Raw genomic sequence first — 21,746 nt, 5'->3', positions numbered from 1 at the left:
TCTTTGTATGCTTTTTAGTAGGGATGTGTTTTTAGTTGGGATATCTTTTTAGTAGGGATGTGTTTTTAGTTGGGATGTCTTTTTAGTAGGGATGTGTTTTTAGTGGGGATGTCTTTTTAGTAGGGGTGTGCTCTTTAGTAGGGGTGTGTTTTTAGATGGGCTATCTTTTTAGTAGGGATGTGTTTTTACTTGGGATATCTTTTTAGTAGGGATGCGTTTTTAGTTGGGATGTCTTTTTAGTAGGGATGTGTTTTGAGTTGAGATATCCTTTTAGTAGGGGTGTGCTTTTTAGTAGGGATGTGTTTTTAGTAGGGATATCTTTTTAGTAGGGATGTGTTTTTAGGAGGGGTGTGCTTTTTAGTAAGGGTGTGTTTTTAGTTGGGATATCTTTTTAGTAGGGGTCTGTTTTTTAGTAGGGGTGTGTTTTTCATGGGGATGTGTTTTTTAGTAGAGATGTGTGGTTTAGTAGGGGTGTGTTTTTTAGTAGGGATGTGTGTTTTTAGTAGGGATGCACAGGATGGCCTGATGGTGATTCACGGGGTTGTAACAGGTAGAAACGTGGCGAGGTCCCTCTTTTTCTCTCGCTCTCCTTTTCTCTAGTCTCCCTTTGCCCCCTCCCCGTTAATCCAAGGAGGCTTTATAGGCACCCGGGGCCTTTATAATGGAGGCGATACCCGCAGCCACGCACAATTGAAAGGTGGGGAAATGCAAGGTGGGTGCACCGCAGCAATTTCAGCCGGTTATATCCCGGCGGAGTTGTTGTCTGTCTGTTTCAGCCCGTGGGGCAGTGGAATTAGGAGCGTGGAAGGGCCGATTTAAGAACATTAAGGGCCTAGGGTACCTTGACAAGCCTTGCATGGGGTGAGTTGACAATGACAGGCTTGAAGCGGCCCTTCGTCCTGATGGCGGGTCTTGTTGGAACCATTGCTGGGGTGAGATTTCAGAATCTTTCCTTGGTTTCTAGATGGTGGATGTTGATGTTTGTACCGGGGGAAATAGCACCAGGAGAAAAATGGAGACCCTCACTGACAGCGCGTTGGAGATTGTCCCTTCGGAGCACTATGATTCGGCCCGGGCAAAAATAGCTGCTAACCTACAGTGGATCTGTGCGAAAGCCTACGGAATAGGTAAGATGGTTTCCTCTTTTCATGTGTTTTTCGTTCCGTGCCTAATCACGAGGGGCTTTTTCAGAGAACGGCAAACGTCATTATCCAACATTCTAGTCTTGTAACCGCAAGAAGGGGTACAAAGAAGACAAACTATTATAATCAAACCCTTGACAAGATCTCTTGTCAGTGAGCTGTTTGAATGTAGAAACAGTAAAATCGTGGGATTTTTAGCGAATAGGATTTCCCTGGATAGAGGCCGTGCTACCACCTGCCAGCCCAGATCCCCCGATTGACACATCCAATCTTAAAGCAGTTCCATATGTGGTCTCTTTAGTAGATGGAGACTGGGTCTTTGTTGCCCATGTTAGGCAGATAACTGGTTTGAAATTTAAACAATGCCAAGAAGAGCGTGGTTTGATTAATTTTTTTTCAAGAGTGGTTTCAAGGTTTCAGTTGACACATCTGTTAAAGAAGCATCATTGTGAAGTACAGTGGAAAGGGAGCGTGCAATCTCGGATTAGTGATGAAACTTTTAAAGCTATCCCTTTCGTTGAACATCAGAAGTGCTTTATTGTAGAATCCTGTAAAAAGAATAGTTAAATTTTTTTTATGAAGTAGTGGGTGGACTCCCAATATTTTCAAAGGCTGCTTGTTTAAATTTGCATTCCAGAAAAATACATCAGAAGCTTGTTTGTTTATCCCTACTAAAAGTAGGCCGTTTGAAAACAGTGTTAGTAAATTGATGATAATGATCAGTTAACTTTCCACTTCCCCAGCATTATATTATTTTTGTTTTGGAAAGCTAGGTAACCTTATTATTCTAATTAGACCTAATATGCTTAGCGGATTAGGCCTTGTTCAGTTAATGTGTTCAGGCTTTGGCCAAGTCATCCTCACACCAAAAAAAAAATTAAGATACTTTTAACTAAAATTGTTATCTTGAATTTTATTGATCCATCTTGTTTTGTTTGGGTGGATTTCTTCCTTAATCCTTTTATTAATTATATATTTAGGTTTTTTATGGTATCTGTTAAGCGCTTCCTATGTTCCAGGCATTATTCTAAGCACTGGGATAGATACAAGCTAATCAGGTTGGACACAGTCCATGTCCCATATGCGGCTCATAGTCTTAATCCCCATTTTACAATTGAGGTAGCTGAGGCACAGGGAAGTGAAGTGATGTGCCCAAGGTCACACAGCAGATAAGTGGTGGAGCCGGAATTAGAACCCGGGTCCTTCCGACTCCTGGGCCCGTGCTCTATCCACTAGGCCACACTGCATCTCTACATATGGTTCTCCAGAGAGCATTGTTTTGTTCCAGTGAAATAATTGTTTTTTAGTACTAGAAATGCAAGAGTGGACTAACCCTTCTAAACAGGTTGAATTGGCTGCTCCTGAAAACTTGCTGAACAGGCATTTCTCTTAGTGAAATATTTCAACAGTTGGAATAGAGAAGTCTTGTATAACAGCTATGGTTGAGTTATTAGTCACTGGGATAAACATATTTTGTGAGTTAAAGGGATTAAATACGGTGTGCTTTGTTTTATTTCAAATTTTATTATTTGCTGTTTAAATGCTTTTCATTTTCTAGTTACTCTTTCTGTGCTCCCATAGAGCAAGGAAAAACTGTTTGCTTTCATCATCATATATGCTTTTAGGCCAGACTATTTCAATATCTTAGGGTCTGGGTGAGTGCCACAGAAAGGTAGCTATTTACTGGAGAACCTGTTCCGCTCCAGTTTTTTTTTTAAAAGTTGTTTTGAATAATCCTTATTATTAGGTCTATCAACATTTCAATAATATGCATTTTAGCATATTTTCATTGGTATTTGATGTCGCAATGAGAAAATGTAAAAATCTGTGATGAAACAGGTGATTGATTTAGAAACTGATTTTACTGAACTTTTCAAAATATTTGAACACATTATAAGGTAGAGTTTTACAGGGTGACTGTGAAATGTGCCAGAACTGAAGCAGCATGGAAACTGCTTTATGATCCTAACTTGAATTGCCCTTCTACTGTTGTAATAATAAGGTCATTTGTCAGTAGCATGATTCCAGTTTTATTCACTCTTTGCGTGGGTTTGACTTGGGAGAAGTGTGTGAGTACAGCAAAACCACAAGTTCAGGTTCCCTTTAAAAATGTTGTGTTAAGTGGGAGAGCTTAATTTAGAAACTGGTTTTACTAAACTTTTCAAAAGGCTTAAACTTATTAAGGAGTTTAGAGTTCATTGCGAGGTTTAATTTCCCTTCCACTTCACTGCCCCTCACCTTTGAAATGTTCATGACAAGTGTTAAATTATGTAGTTTGTGAGAGAAATGAGCCTTTCCAAAATAATAGTGTACATTCCTTTCTTTCTGTTTCACATTCCATAAAAAGAATATCGTCTCCATTTTTTCCCACTGTTCCTTTCTCTCCCCTGTACCTTTCTCTTGATTCTGAACATTTGAATTTGGACTGAAAAATAAAAAAATGTTTTGATAGAATTCTGTATGAATTTATAGCTGATCCCAACTAAAGCAACATTCAAAGGACTGGGAAAGTTATGGTGCTACTGCTATCATAAACACTGATCATATTGGGAGTGTATCACCACAGGCCCCTGGTTCCCCACCACCACCCCCCAAAAAATCCTGGCCACGATCACTTTGGACCAGGCTACTGTCCAAACCTCTGTGGCCTGGAAATCTCAGCTGAAAATGAGAAGCTTCATCACTGCAACGCTCGCCATGGCTTCCTATCTTAGTCCATCCAAGCACTTTTCTCCTGCACTTAGCTTTTCACTCTTGGCATTCAGATTTCTTCTAGCATTATAACATTCTCTTGTGAAAATGATCTTTTTCCACTTTTTTTTTCCTTACCTAGATTTCACGAGTACTTTGGTAATGCTAAGACAAAGGACAAAAACTTACTAATGGGGTTTATCAACTTACTGTATCCAACCGATAAACCTCGTTAATATTTGCCTCATTGCCTATTTCTGAAAATGATTTTTCTCCACCTTTTTTTTCCTTCCCTAGTTTTCATCAGTACTTTGGTAATGTTAAGACCAAGGCGAAAACTTACTAATGGGATTTATCGACTTACTGTACCCAACCGATAAACCTCATTAATAAGTTTTCAACCTTTAAGGAAGCTTTTGGCTTCACTCAGATCACCCTTACACTTGTTTGCTTATCTTTCTCAGGATTTTCCTTTCTCATTCTCTTCCAAGGTGTGGGGGAAGTAACTGGAAGTGGGGAAAGAGTCATGATTCTCTGCAGCCTCTATTTTTATAAAGAATTAGTGTTATACTTGGGACAGGAGCATTTTTTTTATGCTTTAGCTGAAAGTGTCAGTTTAGTAGAAGGTTCTCTAAGAGGTAAAATGTAATTTTGCATACTACTGGCAACTCCCTGAGACATGGGGAATAAGACTGAGTCCAAGTTGACATCCTTAGAGAGTCTAAGGTCCCTTTTGTTTGCAGTCATGAGAATAGAAATGTTTAGTAAAGAGATGGAATGAAAGCAACAACTCCTGATGGTTTGATTTGTAGTGGAGTAGAAAGTAGGGTGAAATTATATGGGAAGGATAATTTGAGGCTGCCTTTTCTTTTTTTAACCTTTTGGTTTGTCAGAATTACCAATCCTGTGGACGATTCCACTCCCTAGAACATCTGTCATTTGTAGTAAGTAATTACACCTCTGATGGAACATAGCCATTGTGCGGTCTTATAACGCCTTATCGGCATATATGCAAAACTCTTGCTGATGTATTCTCCCACTTAGGATGCTCTGCATACAGTAAGGGCTCAGTAAATACTGTTGATTTAGTTTTTCTTCATTGCTGATGTCACAGGTAAGATCAGTGTTTGGGTCTTGCTTTATATTTCTAGACCTGTATTTTGGGGAATTTTTTGATTTCCTTTTTTTGTTAGCATCTTGATACTTTACTGACACTTGGAGGTCTGAACAAATGTAGGAAAATCAAAGGCATTTATTGGCATTGATACATGAGGTAAATGGATAACTTTAAAATTCAGTGTAATCCTTTGGATGAAGCACTGGATTGGAATTAGGATACTGGATCTTGTCCTGGGTTAGCTGTTTATTCACTGTGTGATATTGGGCTGCTTACGTGTCTGTATTCCTATCTTTAAAATGAGAATAATAGTTAATTTTACCTTGGATAATGTGAATGCAGATTAATGAATAAGAAAGTATTCTGACATCTTTGAAGTCAGGGTAATGGTATGGTGGTATTACTATTTCTATGGGTTAGTGGTGTCATCTAGTATTTGGAGAGAGACAGGACTTGGGTTCTAGTCCTAGCTGAGTCACTGATCTACTTGCTTGGTGACCTTTAGATAAATCCCCTACCCTTTCTGTGCCTCAGTTTCCTCATCTGACTTACCTCTCCTTATAGATAGCTGACTTGAACACTTTGTAATAATAAAAGCACTATCAAAATTCAAGGTTGTATTATTGCTAGAACATGGGATTGAAACTGTCAGCTGAACATGAATTATAGCATTTCACCTCATACGTAATTGTAAGTAATGCTCTAACGTTAGATCAGTTCTGAGCCTCTTGGTATACCTTTTCCAGGTTTTAGTACAGTGGTCTGCACACAGTCAGTGCTTAATAAATACTATTACTCCTATTACCACTTTACACAGCCCCTTTGTTTTAGTCAGTTGCACCAGGGAAGCAAGATCTACCTTCACAACATCGCTAAAATCCAGCCTTCCCTCTCCATCCAAATTGCTACCATGCTGATCCAAGCACTTGTATCCTGCCTTGCCTATTTCATTAACCTCCTCACTGACTTCCCTGCCTTCTCTCTCTCCCTACTCCTGGCCCTACTTCATTCTGCTGCCCTGATAATTTTCCAAAAATAAATGTTCAGTCCATGTATTCCCAGTCTTTAATACCCTCCACTGGTTGCCCGTCCACCTCCACATGAAACAGATATTTCTTACCATTGGCTTTAAAACACTCAGTCAACTTGCCCCCTCCTTCCTTACCTCGCTGATCTGCTACAACACAGTCTGCACACTTCGCTTTTCTAGTGCCAGCTTGCCCATTATGCCCACTTGTCTATCTCTCCGTCGACCTCTTTCCCATATCCTGATTCCGGGCTGGAACTCCCTTCCCCTCCATAAAAGCCAGTCCAGCACTTTCCCTGCCTTCAGAGCCGTATTAAGGGCACATCTTTTTCAAGAGGCCTTCCCTAATTAAGCCGTCTTTTCCCTGGTTCCCTCTCCCTTCTGTGTTCTCTATGCACTTAGATCTGTGACCTTTGGGCATTTGGAACTAGCCCCATGTCAGTCAGTCAATTGTATTTGAGTGCTTATTGAGTGCAGAGCACTGTACTAAGTGCTTGGGAGAGTACAACAACACATTCCCTGTCCACAACAAGCTTACAGTCTAGAGGATGTCACGTATACATATTTTATAAATTACATAATATAAATTATTTATATTGATGTAATGTCTTTTTTCCCCTCAAGACTCTAAGCTCTCTGTGGGCAGGGAGTGTGCCTCCCAACTCTTTTCCCAAACACTTAGTGCAGTGTTCTGCACCCAGTAAGGGCTCAATAAATACGTTTGATTGATACCTCACTGATTACTATAACCCAGTATGATCACTTAACTCTCTAATGCCAACCTACTCACTGTACCTCGATCTCATCCATCTCCCTGCTGACCCCTGGCTGGCTGGCCCAGGCCTCTGGCCTGGAACTCCCTCTCACTTCAAGTATGATGGAACACCACTCTGTCCACCTTTAAGGCTTGGGAAGTACTTCCCAAGCGCTTAGTACAGTGCTCTGCACATAGTAAGCGCTCAATAAATATGATTGATTGATTTAAGGCCTTAGTAACATCACATCTCCTCCAAGAAGCCTTCTCCAACTAAGCCCTCATTTCTTCTACTCCTTCTGCATCACCCATACGCTTGGGCTGGTAACCTGTAATCAGTCAGTGGAATTTATTGAGTGTCTACTGTGTGCCATCACCTGAGGCATTATGTGGGGATCAATCAATCAATCGTATTTATTGAGCGCTTACTGTGTGCAGAGCACTGTACTAAGCGCTTGGGAAGTCCAAGTTGGCAACATATAGAGACAGTCCCTACCCAACAGCGGGCTCACAGTCTAGAAGGGGGAGACAGAGAACAAAACCAAACATACTAGCAAAATAAAATAAAAAGAATAGATATGTACAAGTAAAATAAATCAATAAATAGAGTAATAAATATGTACAAGCACTTCCTTTGGGCAAACAGACTGTTGGACCCTTGGAAGGAATACGCTGATGTATTCTCGACATCGTTCCTGGCCTTCTCCTCCCTACTGGCTCAACAGAGAGCCAGTGACCTGAACTAACTGAGGTCGAGGTTAGCCAGTTTATCTTTCATTCATTCAGTCATCATCATCATCATCAATCGTATTTATTGAGCACTTACTATGTGCAGAGCACTGTACTAAGCGCTTGGGAAGTCCATATAGAGACGGTCCCTACCTGACAGCGGGCTCACAGTCTATGGTGGTCTATGGATCAGGGGAAGAGATGATGAGTGGGTGGTGTTTGCGGGGTAGGGTTAGGGAAGGGAGGTGGGCAAGGGACCGATTGCCTCCTCGGAGTCCAACTTCCTCCCCTCCTGCTCCAAAGGCGCACTGGACAAGCAGCCCAGGTACCTTGGGATAGAGGAAGAATGGAAGAGGTGGGGCTTTACCTGGTGGTGACGGAGAGACAGGAAGGACTGGGGGCGGGCCAGGTGCTGCCTGCCACCAGCCAACAGGTCTACCACCACCATAGTGTCTACTGGGGCAGCTGTTCTGGCACTTTCTCTTTTACTGGAGCCGAGTTCTGACTTGTTCTGGCAGCCACTAATGAGCTCCACCTCCAGTCCTTAACCCCATTTTCAAGCTCCTAGAAAAAAGCAATAAAAATAATGCCATCTTGAATTGGTTGCATCTGTCAGATAACCGAATGCTTTCATTTTGCTCTCATTAGTTCAGCCAATACTCTTATGAGGTAGGGAACCACTGGATTGTTGTTGCCTAGCTATGTTCAGATTCCTTATCAGTAGTCATATTAAGTGCTTTGCAATATGTGAAGCACTGAGTTTTAAAACTGGGAAGAGTGTATGGATACTACTTATGATATGGTCTCTGGCCCATGGAGGGCTCACAATTTAAGGCAGAATGACACCATAAAGCTTGTGAGCTAGACCTGGCCTTCTTGGGACCTAGTGCACCTCAGTGAGCCTGGCCCAGCTCCAAGGAAAAGCCGCTCCCTTGGGATTGAGATGGCTCCTCCTTCCTTCCTCTGCCATGGAGACATTTTGATGGTGCTTTTGAGGGCAACGCTGACCGCAGATGGGCAGTCACACCCACCTCTTTCCAGCCCTTCCTCCCCACCTCGGACTGGTCAGAAAAGGGTGCTGGAGCCATGATGCTCCCGAAGAAGCGCTCTCCGCTTCTCTGAGCCATGCTGCTCCCGAAGAAGCACTCTCTGAGTGAAGTTGTGAAGCAGAATGTCTCTATTCTCCTTTATTTGAGGCACGTTTTGTGGTATTCTCTGAGAGCTGCAAACGGCACAGACAGGTTGGGGAGGGGAAAGGGGAACTGTACCCCCTCAAACAGTCTGGTGGGCTGGAGTGGAGTGGCGTGATAGTCTTAAAATTTGCCTGGGGCACCAAATAGCCCTATGATTGCGTCTTCTTTGGCATCAGCCACCCAGTTCAGCAGCATGGCCTAGTGGATAGAGCACGGGCCTGGGAGTTAGAAGGATCTGGGTTCTAATCTTGCCTCTGCCGCTTGATAGCTGTGTGAGACAAGTCACTTAAATTCCCTGTGCCTCAGTTACCTCTTGTGTAAAATGGGGATTTGGACTGTGAGCCCCATGTGGGACAGGGATGGTGTCCAACCTGATTAGCGTGTATTTACCCCAGCACTTAAAACCGTGCTTGACACATAGTAAGCGCTTCGCAAGTACTGTCATTGTAGCTCCACTTCCCCTTCTCTGCCCCAGCTGTGGGAGATGGGGAGAGATCGGGGGTAGGATTGGGGCAGCTGCTGTTGAGGATGCAGGGGCCGGAGTTGACTCATTACATGGCTTCTCCTTCCTTTTCTGTTCCTAGCTGAGGCCTGGGCTGGAAGGTAGGAAGGACTAGGGGGATAATAATAATGGTGTTATTTATTAAGTGTGTACTATGTGCAAAGCACTCACAGAGCTAGCCACACTGGCAGTAACAGCTTAGCTGTGAAGTGGCTACAACTTTGGGTCACTCTGTGACGTGGTGATGTCTTCACATGGTACTGTGTGCCGAGTGAGGTAATTTTTTCTGGCTCTTTTGTGTAGAAAGGTTGCTGACCCCTGATTTTTCCATTAAATGGACTCAGAAAAATGCTGCTTCTTCTCACAAGTCATTGCATATCGCTTTCTGGATTTTCGTTTTAGATTTGTATTTTTATGGGCTACTCTGTTTCTGAAATGATGAAACCTCTAAAAAAAATTACATTTGATCTAACTAGTGTTTCTTTTACCAATCAAGTCATTATTGCTGTCTGATGTAGAGAGAGTGGTTCAAGTGCTTAGTACAGTGGTCTGCACACAGTAAGTACTCAATAAATAGGATTGATTGAGACACTGCAAATTAATTCTGAATATTTGTTACCCTAATTTCTTAAGGAAATCTCATGCAAGTGCCCAACTTTTCCAAAAGGGTGGTAGTTACGGTTGTCAGAGTTTTTTTTCCTTGTTGGTTTAAAGGAGCCAAAGGTCTTTGTCAGTGTATTGGAACTTTGCTAAAGATTTTGAATTCATTTATTGTTAAGACCTTTATTTTTCTACATCTTTATGTAGATTTGCTGCTCAAAGAAGAGTTAGAAAAGTCAAATTTGACTTTTTTGTTTAGCATGGGGACATTGAATTGTTTTTGCAGACTTCAGTAAATGTACAATGTATGTGGCTCATTTTAATTAAAGGGCTCAGAGGAAATGGGTCAGGTTCTGTGCAGAGTTTAGAAGGGGTAGATAGGAGAGAGTACTGTGGCTATAAATTGCTGGTTTGGGGAACAAAAGCGGCAACATGGCCAGCACTAGAAGATGTTTCGAATTGTGAAGCTCCAAAATGTGACATCCACCAGCACCCTGCTAGAAGCTGTTTAGGAGGTCAGAATGGCCTGAAGTACCATATTCAAGTGGTTTGTTGGGAAACCACAGAAAAGCAGGCATACCTGTCAGGTTCACAACAGTTCGAAAGAGAGTGACCCTTTTTGAGCCGAGATTGTGGAAAAATAGTAACCATGAGGTGATGGAACAAAAGTGGTGTTTGTTGGCATTGTGTGCCAGAGTAGCTTTGTGGCCCCTCGGTATAAACATCAGCTACAAGTAGATACCGACCCCTTTAGCTTTGTATGTAGTGAGTTGATGGCTCTCAAAACCATAATCCTAATTTCATCTTTGATAGTCTTCATGATGTGAGCCCCATGTGGGACAGGGACTGTGTTCAACCTGATTAGCTTGTATCTACCCCCAACACTTAGTACAGTGCTTGGCACATAGTAAGTGCTTAACAAATGTTGTTATCATCATCATCATGTTACTGAATCTGTATTCAGTGGCAGAAGTGCTGCCAACTCCATAGAGGTGGGGGCAATCACCCTCCAGCTCTTAGACTACGAGCCCTACGTGGGACAGGAACTGTGTCCGTCCTGATTGTCTTGTATATACTCCAGTGCTTGGCTCAGAGTAAGCACTTAACAAATACCATAAAAATAAGCTTTTTCAGCTGGACTCACAGCCTTGCCAGCCCCCATTCTCTTTCCAAACCTGAGAATGCCCAATCAGGGTTGAACAAACTTCAAGTAATGACTTCTGATCTGTTACTATATGAAGCCTGGTGCCTGCATATTTTCCCCTCTGCGCTCAAAAGAAATTGACATTAAGGTTTAGTGGTATGCAAAGTGCATGCTATGGGCAGTGGTTACATGAAGTGTAGCAAAAATTTGAAAGGAATTTTTTTAGGGTAAAGTTTGAGTGGGGCTTGAATTTGTGTGAGGCAATACCTGCTTTATGTGATACAAATGTCCCTTGCTAATGCCCAGTGTAGGAGTCCCAAAATAATAGGTCTACTCCAGAGTCCACACTGACAAATCACATTTCTAGCTTTTCTAGAACAGAGGTAAGCCAAGGAGCGAGCGAGCAGTGTCTCTCCCATTAGATAGTAGGTGACTTGAAAATAAGGCTCATACTTTTTAATGCAAATGTAATCTCCCAGTAGTGTTTTTTGTACAGAAGGTGCTCAGTAAGTACTATTGATTGACTGACAGGCTGGCAGGATCCTTAAGTGGGACATTTTTCAATGGGGAGGACTCATGCTAATCAGGACATGCTCCAGGATGTAATCCTACAGGAAGAAAAAAATAGACTCTGATATTAATCTAATGCCCTTAGGTCTTTCATTGTTAAGTGTGACCGTATATGCATTATAATCCTGGCTCTGCTTCTTGTCTGCTGTGTGACTTTGGGCAAGTCACTTAACTTCTCTGGGCCTCAGTTACCTCATCTGTAAAATGGTGATTGTGTGCCCCATGTGGGACAGGGACTGTGTCCAACTTGAACAGCGCTTAGAACAATGCTTGGCACGTAGTAAGTCTAATGAGGAAAATTTTGTAGGGGCAGTTGATAAGGATTCTGCAAATATTTTTTTTTTCACTGTGTCATTAGATTTGTCCTGGATTAGCTATTCCTCCCTAAACAGCTAACCAGGTGATATAATTATAGAAGTCTAAATATCGGTAAATTCCCTCCCATTTTATCTGCTACAGTTTGAGGATGCTTTTAGGCGTGTGGCTTCAGTAGTGATAGCATGGGTCACTCAGTGGAATTTTAACGGAATGACTAAGTAACTGGGTCATTAATGTGGTATGTAATTTTTCCAAATGAGGCAGTAGAACTTCACCTTCCACTTTTCATATTTATTTACCTTAGTGTTCTTGTCTTACCATTACAGTTACCCTGGAAATTTATCATTTTTATGCATAGAGTCTGGAGGTAATCATTAATTCAGGGTAAGTCCCATACAGAGAAGCAGTGTGGCTAGTGGATAGACCACAGGCCTGGGTGTCAGAAGGACCTGGGTTCTAATCCCGGCGTTACCACTTGTCTGCTGGGTGACCTAGGGCAAACCGCTTCACTTCTCTGGGCCATGGTTGCCTCATTGGCAAAATGGGGGTTAAGACTGTGAGCTCCATTTGGGACAGGAACTGTGTCCAACCCGATTTGCTTGTATCCACTCCAGTGCTTAATACAGTGCCTGGCACATAGTAAGTGCTTAACAAATACCACTATTATTATTATTATTATTAGACAGTATAATGTACTTTACTGTAAAAATTGTGAACGTCTTCCTGAATGTGTCAAAGTGGTCTTGAATTTAAGGTTAGTAGATTTTCTGTGATGTACATGGTCTCTTTTGTATTGACAATTGCTATCTCAAACATATCAAGTTAGTAGGGTTGATGCGGGGGGGCACAGAATGGCCAACTGGGAAGAGTCAGGGACCCTGGGTTCTAGTTCCAATTCTGCCTCTGGTGTGCTGTGTAATCTTGGGCAAATGACTTCCCCTTTCTGAACCTCAGTTTTCTCACTTGTAAAGTCAGGGTAACATATCCAGTCTCCTGATTTCTCAGGTAGAGAATTTCATGAAGGAGAAGGGACTGTGCCCGATAGGATTATATTTTGTATTTATCTCATTGCTTGGCATTTAATAAGCCCTTAACAAATGCATACCATAGTGATAACTGTTTTAATAATAGTTTAGAATTTTAGACTAGGCAAGATTATTTTGAAATAACAAGTTTAAAAAATATATTTCTAAAGTTGCTCATTGATGTGTGATAAAGAATATGTTATGCAAATTGAACATATTTCTAGCCTTGTAGAAACATCAAAGTTTTGAATTGAGTTTCTTTTGTGTTAACTCCAGTTTAAACTATGCTACTGAAAGACAAGTGTACTTTCATATATCGCTAGAATATGACAAGTGAACTCAGAGTAAAGACTGTTTGGGAAGAAGGGACATAGAGTATTAATAGTAGTAGTTATTGAGCTCCCAGTGTAATGCAGTGCTCTGTACTAGCCACTTGTGTTGGACATTTATTACAAAGTGACACGTTACTGCCCACAAGGAGCTCACCCTCTAATGGGGCAGACAAATATAAAAATATTTACAGCTGGAGTCATTAAAATAAATCATGTGAACATATAAATGTAAGTGCCAAGGAAGGTATAAGCATTAGCTGAAGAGGGGTGGTTCAGGATGCTTGGAAGTAAATCAGGGAAATCTTGTTGGAAGTGGTGGGATTATAGGAGAGATTTGAATGTGTGGAGAACTATGGTCTGCCTGAAAGGAGGGAAGGAGTTTCAAACAGGGAATAGTGATAGGGAGGAGACAGAGGCAAGAGAGTTGAGAATGAGATACCGTTAGAAGGTTTGCTTAGGAAGAGGGAAGATAGCAAGTTGGAGCCTCACAGGTGAAGAGAGCATATAGGGAACGAGGGATCAGTTAGTGAAAAGCCTTGAAGGTGATAGGAATTTTTGTTTGATGCAGAAGGACACAGCGAACCGTTGGAGGGTTTTGAGGTGAGAGAGATGTGGGCAGAGCGAGGCCTCAGGAAGATGATCCAGGGCAGCAGTGTGTAGCATATATTGGAATGGGTCGGAAAAGCCGGAGGCTGGGAGGCCAGCAAGGAAGTTAATGCGATAGTTTGGCCAGGGGAGGACCTAAGTCTGTACCTGGGTGATAGCAGTTTGGGTGGAGAGGAAAGGGTGGATCCACGAGATGGGTGGGGAAAAAACAGTAGAATTTGGCAGTCGATTGGAAGTAAGAATCGAATGATAGAGAAGAGTCTAGGGTAACAACAGTGTTGCAGGCTTCTGGAACTGGGAGGGTGCTAGAATTATCAACTGAAATGGGAAAAGTTATGGGCTTAGTGGGGGAAAATGAGGAGATCTGCGATGGAACTATTCAGTTTGAGGTGCCAGTAGATTCCCCAAGTAGAGATGTGGGATTTTCTCATCATTTTGAGAAAATCGATCAAAACCTTCCAATGGCTACCCATTTTTTTGCCGTGTGAGACAAACTCCTGGCAGTTGGGTTGGGCTGCCCATCAATTCTCTCCTTATTCTCATCTCCCATTACACCTCAGATTGCAGTCTTTTCATTCAAAATAATTAGGCATGTGTTCCTCAAAATCTTTCCCTCTTCTCCCCAGCCTCCTTCCTCCATCCACTCTATCATATTCCTCATTCTTCTCTCAAGAGATCTTTTGCCTCCTTTCACAAATCAGCCCACTCCAAATGGCCCTCCAAACCCATTCCTTCTCACTGTCTAGAAACACTTGCTCCCACCATTCTCTCCCTGACTGCTATCTTCAACCAAGAACTCTCTGTTGTCTGTCTCTTTCCTTTCCTAAAATAAACCTCTGAATACCACTGCATCCTGCTGCTACTACCCTATTTTCCTTTTCCCATTCCTGTCCAAGTTCCTCAATTGGTTTCTATTCACCCATTGCCTCCACTTCCTCTGCAGTCTCTTTTCCATTCCTTTTGCTCTCCTGAATCTGCTTTCTTCAAGGTCATCAATGTCTCTTATTTGCCAAATCTACCAGATGCTACTCTAATCCATAAGTGTGTGCATATATACGTACATATACATACATATACATAAATATTAAGCCCTCTTTTTCCCTGGCTCCTTCTACTTCATCATCTACGCACTTGAATCTCCGACCTTTGGGTGTTTGATATTTACCTCACCTTTAATCCCCCCCAGCATTTATGTACATATCTTTAAATTACCTATTATAAATTATTATTTCTATCAGTGTCAATCTCCCCCTCTAACTGTAAACTCGTGAGCAGGGAACATGTCAGTTAATTCTGTTGTTGTCTCCCAAGTGCCTAGAACAGTTCCTGGCACTTAGTAAGCGTTTAACAAATACCATGCCAAAAAAAAAGTGCTCAGTAAATTCCATTGATGATAATGAATCCTCATTCTCCTCAGCCTTCAATCTTGTGGATCAGTCATTCAATCGGTGGTATTTGTTGAGTGCTTATTATGTCCAGAGCACTGTACTAAGCGCTTGGGAGAGTACATACAGTAGACTTAGCAGACAAGTTTTCTGCCCATAACGAGGTTATAGTCTAGAGGAGGAGCTGGACATTAATATGAATAAAAGACATTAATACATATAAAATGGATCACTCAATTTTCTTGGAAATACTATCTAACCATGGTTTTTCCGACATAGGCCTCTTCTGGTTCTCATCTTACCTCTCTGGCTGATCTGTCAGCCTCTTAAACTGTGGGTTCCCCTCAAGGATCTGTTCTGTGTCCTATTTTCTTCTCACTTTTTAAAATGGTATTTGTGTGCTTAACGCGAAGCAGTGTTCTCAGCACTGAGATAGATCATTATTATCATCAGTGGTATCTTTTTGAGCACTTACTGTATGTAAAGCACTGGACTAAGTGCTTGGGCAAGCACAACATAACAGAGTTAGCTGCCCACAGCGAGCTTACAATATAGTGGGACAGGTACAAGTTAATCAGGTTGGACACAGTCCCTATCCACATGGGGCTCAGCGTCTAAGTAGAAGGGAAAAAAGGAGGGAGAAGCAGTGTGGTGTAGTGGTAAGAGCACGGGCCTGGGAATCAGAGGACCTGGGTTCTAACCCCAGCTCTCCTGCTTACCTGCTGTGTGACGATGGGAAAGTCACTTAATTTCTCTGTGCCTGTTACCTCATCTGTAAAGTGAGGTATGAACCCTACGTGTGACTGGGACTGTGTCAAACCTGATTATTAGTACAGTGCTCTGCACACAGTAAACGCTCAATAAATACGATTGAATGAATGATTATCCTAGCACGTAGTACAGTGCCTGGCACATGGCAAGGGCTTAACAAATAGCGTACAGTGAAGAAGGTAATAATGATTGTGGTATTTGTTAAACACTTACTATGTGCCAGACATTGTACTCAGCGCTGGGGTGGATACAAACAAGTCAGGTTGGACACAGTCCCTGTCCCACAAAAATAAACCAAAAGAGTACGGAACCTGTATTTACAGATGAGGCAATGCAATCATAGAAAAATGAAGTGACTTTGCCAGGGTCAGGCAGCAAGCAATTGGCAGAGCCGGGATTAGAACCCAGGTCCTTTGGCTCCAAGGCTTGGGCTCTTTCCACTGGACTATACTCCTTCTCCATTCACTCCTTTAGGGAGCTCATCCACTCCCATGGCTTCAACTAAAATGACTCCCAAATCTCCTTCGCCAGCGCCAACCTCCCTCCTCTGGAATGTCACATTTCCCCCTGGTCTCCTGGAGATCTCCAGGATGTTCTGCCTGCACCTAGCAGATCAGTATGTCCAAAACTGAATCCTGACCTTCCCTCCCAAATCCTCTCCCCACCTTCAGCTTCCCTGCTGCAGTTGACAGCTAGATTTATAAGGTCCCTGAGGGCAAGGATCATGTCTACTAATCCTCTTGTACTCACCGAGTTTTTGGTTTTAAACTTTGGTTCTCACGATCACATTGCCTGGCCAGAAAGACTATAACCTGGAATTAACACCTGCAGGTAGTAAAGGAGCAGGGTGATGAGATGGGTGAGCTGCAGTCCCAAGACTTTGGAACCAAAAACCTGCACAGAGGAACTGATTATATTGCTAGTGGCTGGAGCAGTACCCCCACTCTACTGCCAGGCAGGCCCTTGTGGGGCGCAGAATGCATCAAACAAGTAGGCAGGCAGGGATGCAGCATTTTGCAAAGGCTACGTGGGGGTCTTTGCCTGGGAGAGGTACACTCAGCACTACTCCATCCTGGAGCGGGGGAACCAGATATCCCCAGAAACCCTCCTTTCTGGGTCAGAGCAGTGGAAAACTCAAAAGAAAAATGGCCTGCCTTGCTTGGATGTGGTTCATATGCTACCATTGAGTAAGACTCTCCCTTCCAAATATGCGAAATATCAGTAATTAGAAGGGATTTGATAATGAGTGTTAGTTGGAGGAAGTGAAAAAGTGAGAAAGTAAAATACGTTGGGACCATGGGGGCTTTGGCACATGAGGAACTTTCTATTCCATGTTTGTCAGTAAGAGGCAGCAGGGAACTGCAGGGCTAAACATTGTAAGGACTGGTAAGTAAGTAAGATAAGTAAGGACTGGAGTGTAATCAATCAATCAATCGTATTTACTGAGCGCTTGCTGTGTGCAGAGCACTGTACTAAGCGCTTGGAAAGTACAAGTTGGTACTTGTAGGACAGTCCCTACCCAACAACGGGCTCACAGTCTAGAAGGGGGAGACAGACAACAAAACAAAACATGTAGACAGGTGTCAAAATCATCAGAACAAATAGAATTAAAGCTATATGCACATCATTAATAAAATAAATAGAAGAGTAATTGCGCACAAGTAAAATAGAGTAATAAATCTGTACAAATATATATGCAAGTGCTTTGGGGAGGGGAAGGAGGTAGGCCGGGGGGGGGGGATGGGGAGGAGGAGAGGAAAAAGGAGGCTCAGTCTGGGAAGGCCTTCTGGAGGAGGTGAGCTCTCAGTGGGGCTTTGAAGGGAAGAAGAGGGCGGATGTGTGGAGGAAGGGCATTCCAGGCCAGGAGAAGGACATGGGCTGGGGATCGATGGCGGAACAGGTGAGAACGAGGTACAATGAGGAGGTTAGTGGCAGAGGAGTGGAGGGTGTGGGCTGGGCTGTAGAAGGAGAGAAGGGAGGTGAGGTTGGAGGGGGCGAGGTGTTGGACAGCCTTGAAACCAAGAGTGAGGAGTTTTTGCTTGATGCGTAGGTTGACGGGCAGCCACTGGAGACTTTTGAGGAGGGGAGTAACATGCCCAGAGCGTTTCTGCACAGAGATGATCCGGGCAGCAGCGTGAAGTATAGACTGAAGTGGGGAGAGACAGAGAGGAGGCTGATGCAGTAATCCAATCAGGATAGGATGAGAGATTGAACCAGCAAGGTAGTGGTTTGGATGGAGAGGAAAGGGCGGATCTTGGTGATGTTGTGGAATTGTGACCGGCAGGTTTTGGTGATGTGTGGGGTGAATGAGAGAGCGGAGTTGAGGATGACACCAAGGTTGCAGGCCTGTGAGACGGGACATATGGTAGTGCCGTCTCTCCTCATCAAGCAGAAATTCATGACCGTGGGCTTTAAGACACTCAATCAGCCCTCTGCCCTCCATCCTCCCACTACATCGTAGTTCACATGCTTCACTCTTCTGTCATGTCAATCAATCAGCGGTATTTACTGAATGTTTACTGGGTGTAGAGCACTGTACTGAGTGCCTGAGAGAGTACAATTAAGTAGAGTTAGTAGATACAGCCCCATCCTACAAGGAGCTTACAATCTAAAAGGGGAGACACATGATTAAATGAATTACAGATAGGGGAAATGGGAGAATAGAGGGACATGTACATACGTGCCCTGGGGCTGGTGTCAGATTCAAGTATACGGGGACATGGAAGGGCGGGCAGATATGGTGAATGAAGGCTTCTTGTCAGATGTGATTTGGGGAGAGTTTTAAAGGTGGGGAGAGAGGTGGCCTTTCGAATATTAGGGGGATGGGAGTTGTAATTGACTGAGTGCCTTAGAGCACTCTACCCCTTCCTCTCCATCCAAACTGCTACTAAGCTGATCCAAGCACTTATTTCCTGCCTTGACTATTGCAGCAGCTTCCTTGCTGGCCTTCTTGCCTCCTCTCCAGGCCATACTTCACTCTGCTGTTTATATCATTTTTCTAAAAAAAGGATTTGGTCCACTTTTCCCTTCTCCTTAAAAGCCTCCCATAGTCGTCTATCCATCTGTGCATCAAACAGAAATTCCTTACCATCAGCTTAAAGGCACTCTACCAGTTTACCCCTTCCTAAACTCACCTCACTGTTTTCTTACTAAAACCCAACCCATCTGCACACTTTGCTTCTGCAATACCAACTTATTCTCTCTACTGTGATCTTGTCTGTCGAGCTTATTAACTCTTGCACAGGTTCTGCCTGTGGCCTGGAGCCCCTTCCCCATTCATATCTGACAGACCACTGCCCTGCAAAAACCCCATCTCTTTCAAGAAGCATTTCCTAAGCCCTCACTTCCTGTATTTGCCATTCCTTCTGCATCACTTCATCCGTTTGCTCTCCCTTCTGCATTAGTATGCACTTACGTCTGTCACACTTAAGCATTTTGTTTTCACACCCCAGCCTCCTGAAACTCATGCACATATCCACCTATGATTTATTTCAATGCCTGTCTCCCCCTGAAGTCTATAAACTGCTTGTGAGCAAGGATCCCATCTTCCTACTCTATTGTATTGTACTCTCCCATGTGCCTTGCTGGAATGCTCTGCATACAGTCAGCCCTCAGTAAATACAGTTGATTAACTGAGAAAGATCTCTTGCCTTTTGTTTTTTTTCCTCTTCTGCTACTTGTGGAGTGAAGAGGTTTTCACCTACCTCTGCAGAGCTGGCTCCACTTGGGTAACCATGTAATAATAATAATGATGATGGTATTTGTTAAGCGCTTACTATGTGCCAAGCACTGTTCTAAGCACTGGGATAGATACAAGGTAATCAGGTTGTCCCAGGTGGGGCTCACAATCTTAATCTCCATTTTACAGAAGGGGTAACTGAGGCACAGAGAAGTTAAGTGACTTGCCCAAAGTCACACAGCAAAGTGTCTGGTTTGGGATTAGAACCCATGACCTGACTCCCAAGCCCGGGCTCTTTCCACTAAGCCACACTGATTCTCAAAAACGCTGATGGGCAAGTAGGCTAGAGGAGTGGGGGGTGATGATCTGTTTTGAGTTTTTCCGTTGTAAATCTTACTTTCTGGTTTAAATTTCTTTGAATGTACTTTTCTTGCCCTCATTTCAATTGCATTTTCAATTAAAATGTTACTTTTGAGCGGATAGTGTAATAAGAGCTTTACAGCTCTTCAAAATACGCAGTTTCAGATTCTGGCCAGATTCCATATCTTTTAGTCCTTTTGAATGTCAGGTTTGGTAAAGAGTTTCTAAGCCTTCTCTTTCTAGGTATTTTAGCAAGGTGGCTCTTCCTTCCCCACTAGATCATTCGCTCTTTGAAGGCGTGGGTCGTTTCTTCCACTTCTGTTGTCCCCTCCTAAGTGTTTAGTGTAGTGCTCTGTGTTTAAGGTTTAATAAATACTGTTGATTAAAATAATGACGGTCAGAGGAGTAAATTGGCACAAATTATGTTGTTTAGGCAGATTGGTTTATGGAAAAAGTGAAAAAGAAAGGCAGTACTATGAAAAAGGAAGCAGTAGCAAATGCCATCTTACCTTCATTAGTACTGTAGTTAGTAGGAATCATTTTCCTCCTGTTGTAATTATTTGTTTTTAAAATTTGTGTTTAGACCTAGTCCTGTGTTATGGGCACTCTGGTTCCCAGACTTGGGACAACACAAATATTCACAAATATACTCTCCTAGCATGGAGACCTTCCAGTCCTGCTTCCCGAGCCCCCAAATCCAGATTCATGCATTCAGTCATATTTACTGAGTGCTTACTGTGTGCAGAGCACTGTACTAAGCGCTTACATGGCATCTGTAACTTCTGGAACATAAGGCCCAAGTTGTGGCAGAAAAAGAAAGTACCATTCCTAGTAGTAGGAAGAGTGAAGGGACTGATTGTGGTTATTCCTGCATCCCACTCCTCTTTATTTGAGGTGAAATATTGCTCGGACTAATGGAAGAAACATGGGCCTGGAGTCAGAAGACCTGGGTTCTACTCCTTCTACTCCCATCTCCACCACTTACCTGTGGTGTGTTCTTAGATATGCCACTTACCTTCTCTGTGCCTCAGATTCCTCTTCTGTAAAAATGCGAGTTAAAATTTTGTTCTCCCTTCCCCTTTGCCTGTGAGACCCCCTTGGGACAGTGACAGTGCTGAACTGTTAATATTGTCTCTACCCCAGCGACTTATCTGACTCTTAGGAAAATTAGCACTCTTACCCAATTTTGAGGGGGAGGATGTTAGCTATGTGCTTACATGGATAAAAGGCAGTGCATTAAAATTATGTTGGGAAAGGCAGATGTTAATGAGGTAGTTTATTAAGTCATGGTGTCCTTAAGATAGAGAGATGGTCAAAAGCATAAACAAAATAAAGTTCAGTAGAGTTCAAAATTCTCTTGAGAATAAAACCAGTACAGTATTAATGATTCAAAATCCAAAGGATAGAAAAGCATTGGAATTGGTCCAATTATTCAGTATTATTCGTAAAGTATAGAATTTTTACCTGGGAAATCATTATTTTGAATGAACACACCAATCTAGTGTTGCAAGCTGCCCCAAATATAAGTGCCTAAGGTCATGGATTGTGCATTTGAGGTGCACTATGTAGAAACAAACCTTCATGGTGATTTTGGAGAAGAGTGCAATTGTTGTGGTTTGGTAATGATGGCAAAGATGGAATCTTCTTGGCAACTCAATCAGTCAATCAATCGTATTTATTGAGCGCTTACTGTGTGCAGAGCACTGTACTAAGCGCTTGGGAAGTACAAGTTGGCAACATATAGAGACAGTCTGTACCCAACAGTGGGCTCACAGTCTAAAAGGGGGAGACAGAGAACAAA

General features: G+C 42.8%; 1 protein-coding gene across 5 annotated transcripts in view; it reads left to right on the top strand.

Moving 5' to 3' along the window:
* The window catches only part of CAMSAP1 (calmodulin regulated spectrin associated protein 1), a 96,898-nt gene that overhangs the window by 37,699 nt on the left and 37,453 nt on the right, over positions 1-21,746 (top strand). For all 5 annotated transcript variants that reach the window (XM_038744632.1, XM_038744634.1, XM_038744633.1 and 2 more), the window contains exon 2: positions 965-1,127. In XM_038744632.1, coding sequence (XP_038600560.1) covers positions 965-1,127 — 163 coding nt within the window. The remainder of the gene's footprint in view (positions 1-964; positions 1,128-21,746) is intronic.

Source organism: Tachyglossus aculeatus, chromosome 4 (assembly GCF_015852505.1).
Source record: "Tachyglossus aculeatus isolate mTacAcu1 chromosome 4, mTacAcu1.pri, whole genome shotgun sequence".
NCBI classification, from domain to species: Eukaryota; Metazoa; Chordata; class Mammalia; order Monotremata; family Tachyglossidae; genus Tachyglossus; species Tachyglossus aculeatus.
This window is presented reverse-complemented; position numbering and strand designations above follow the sequence as displayed.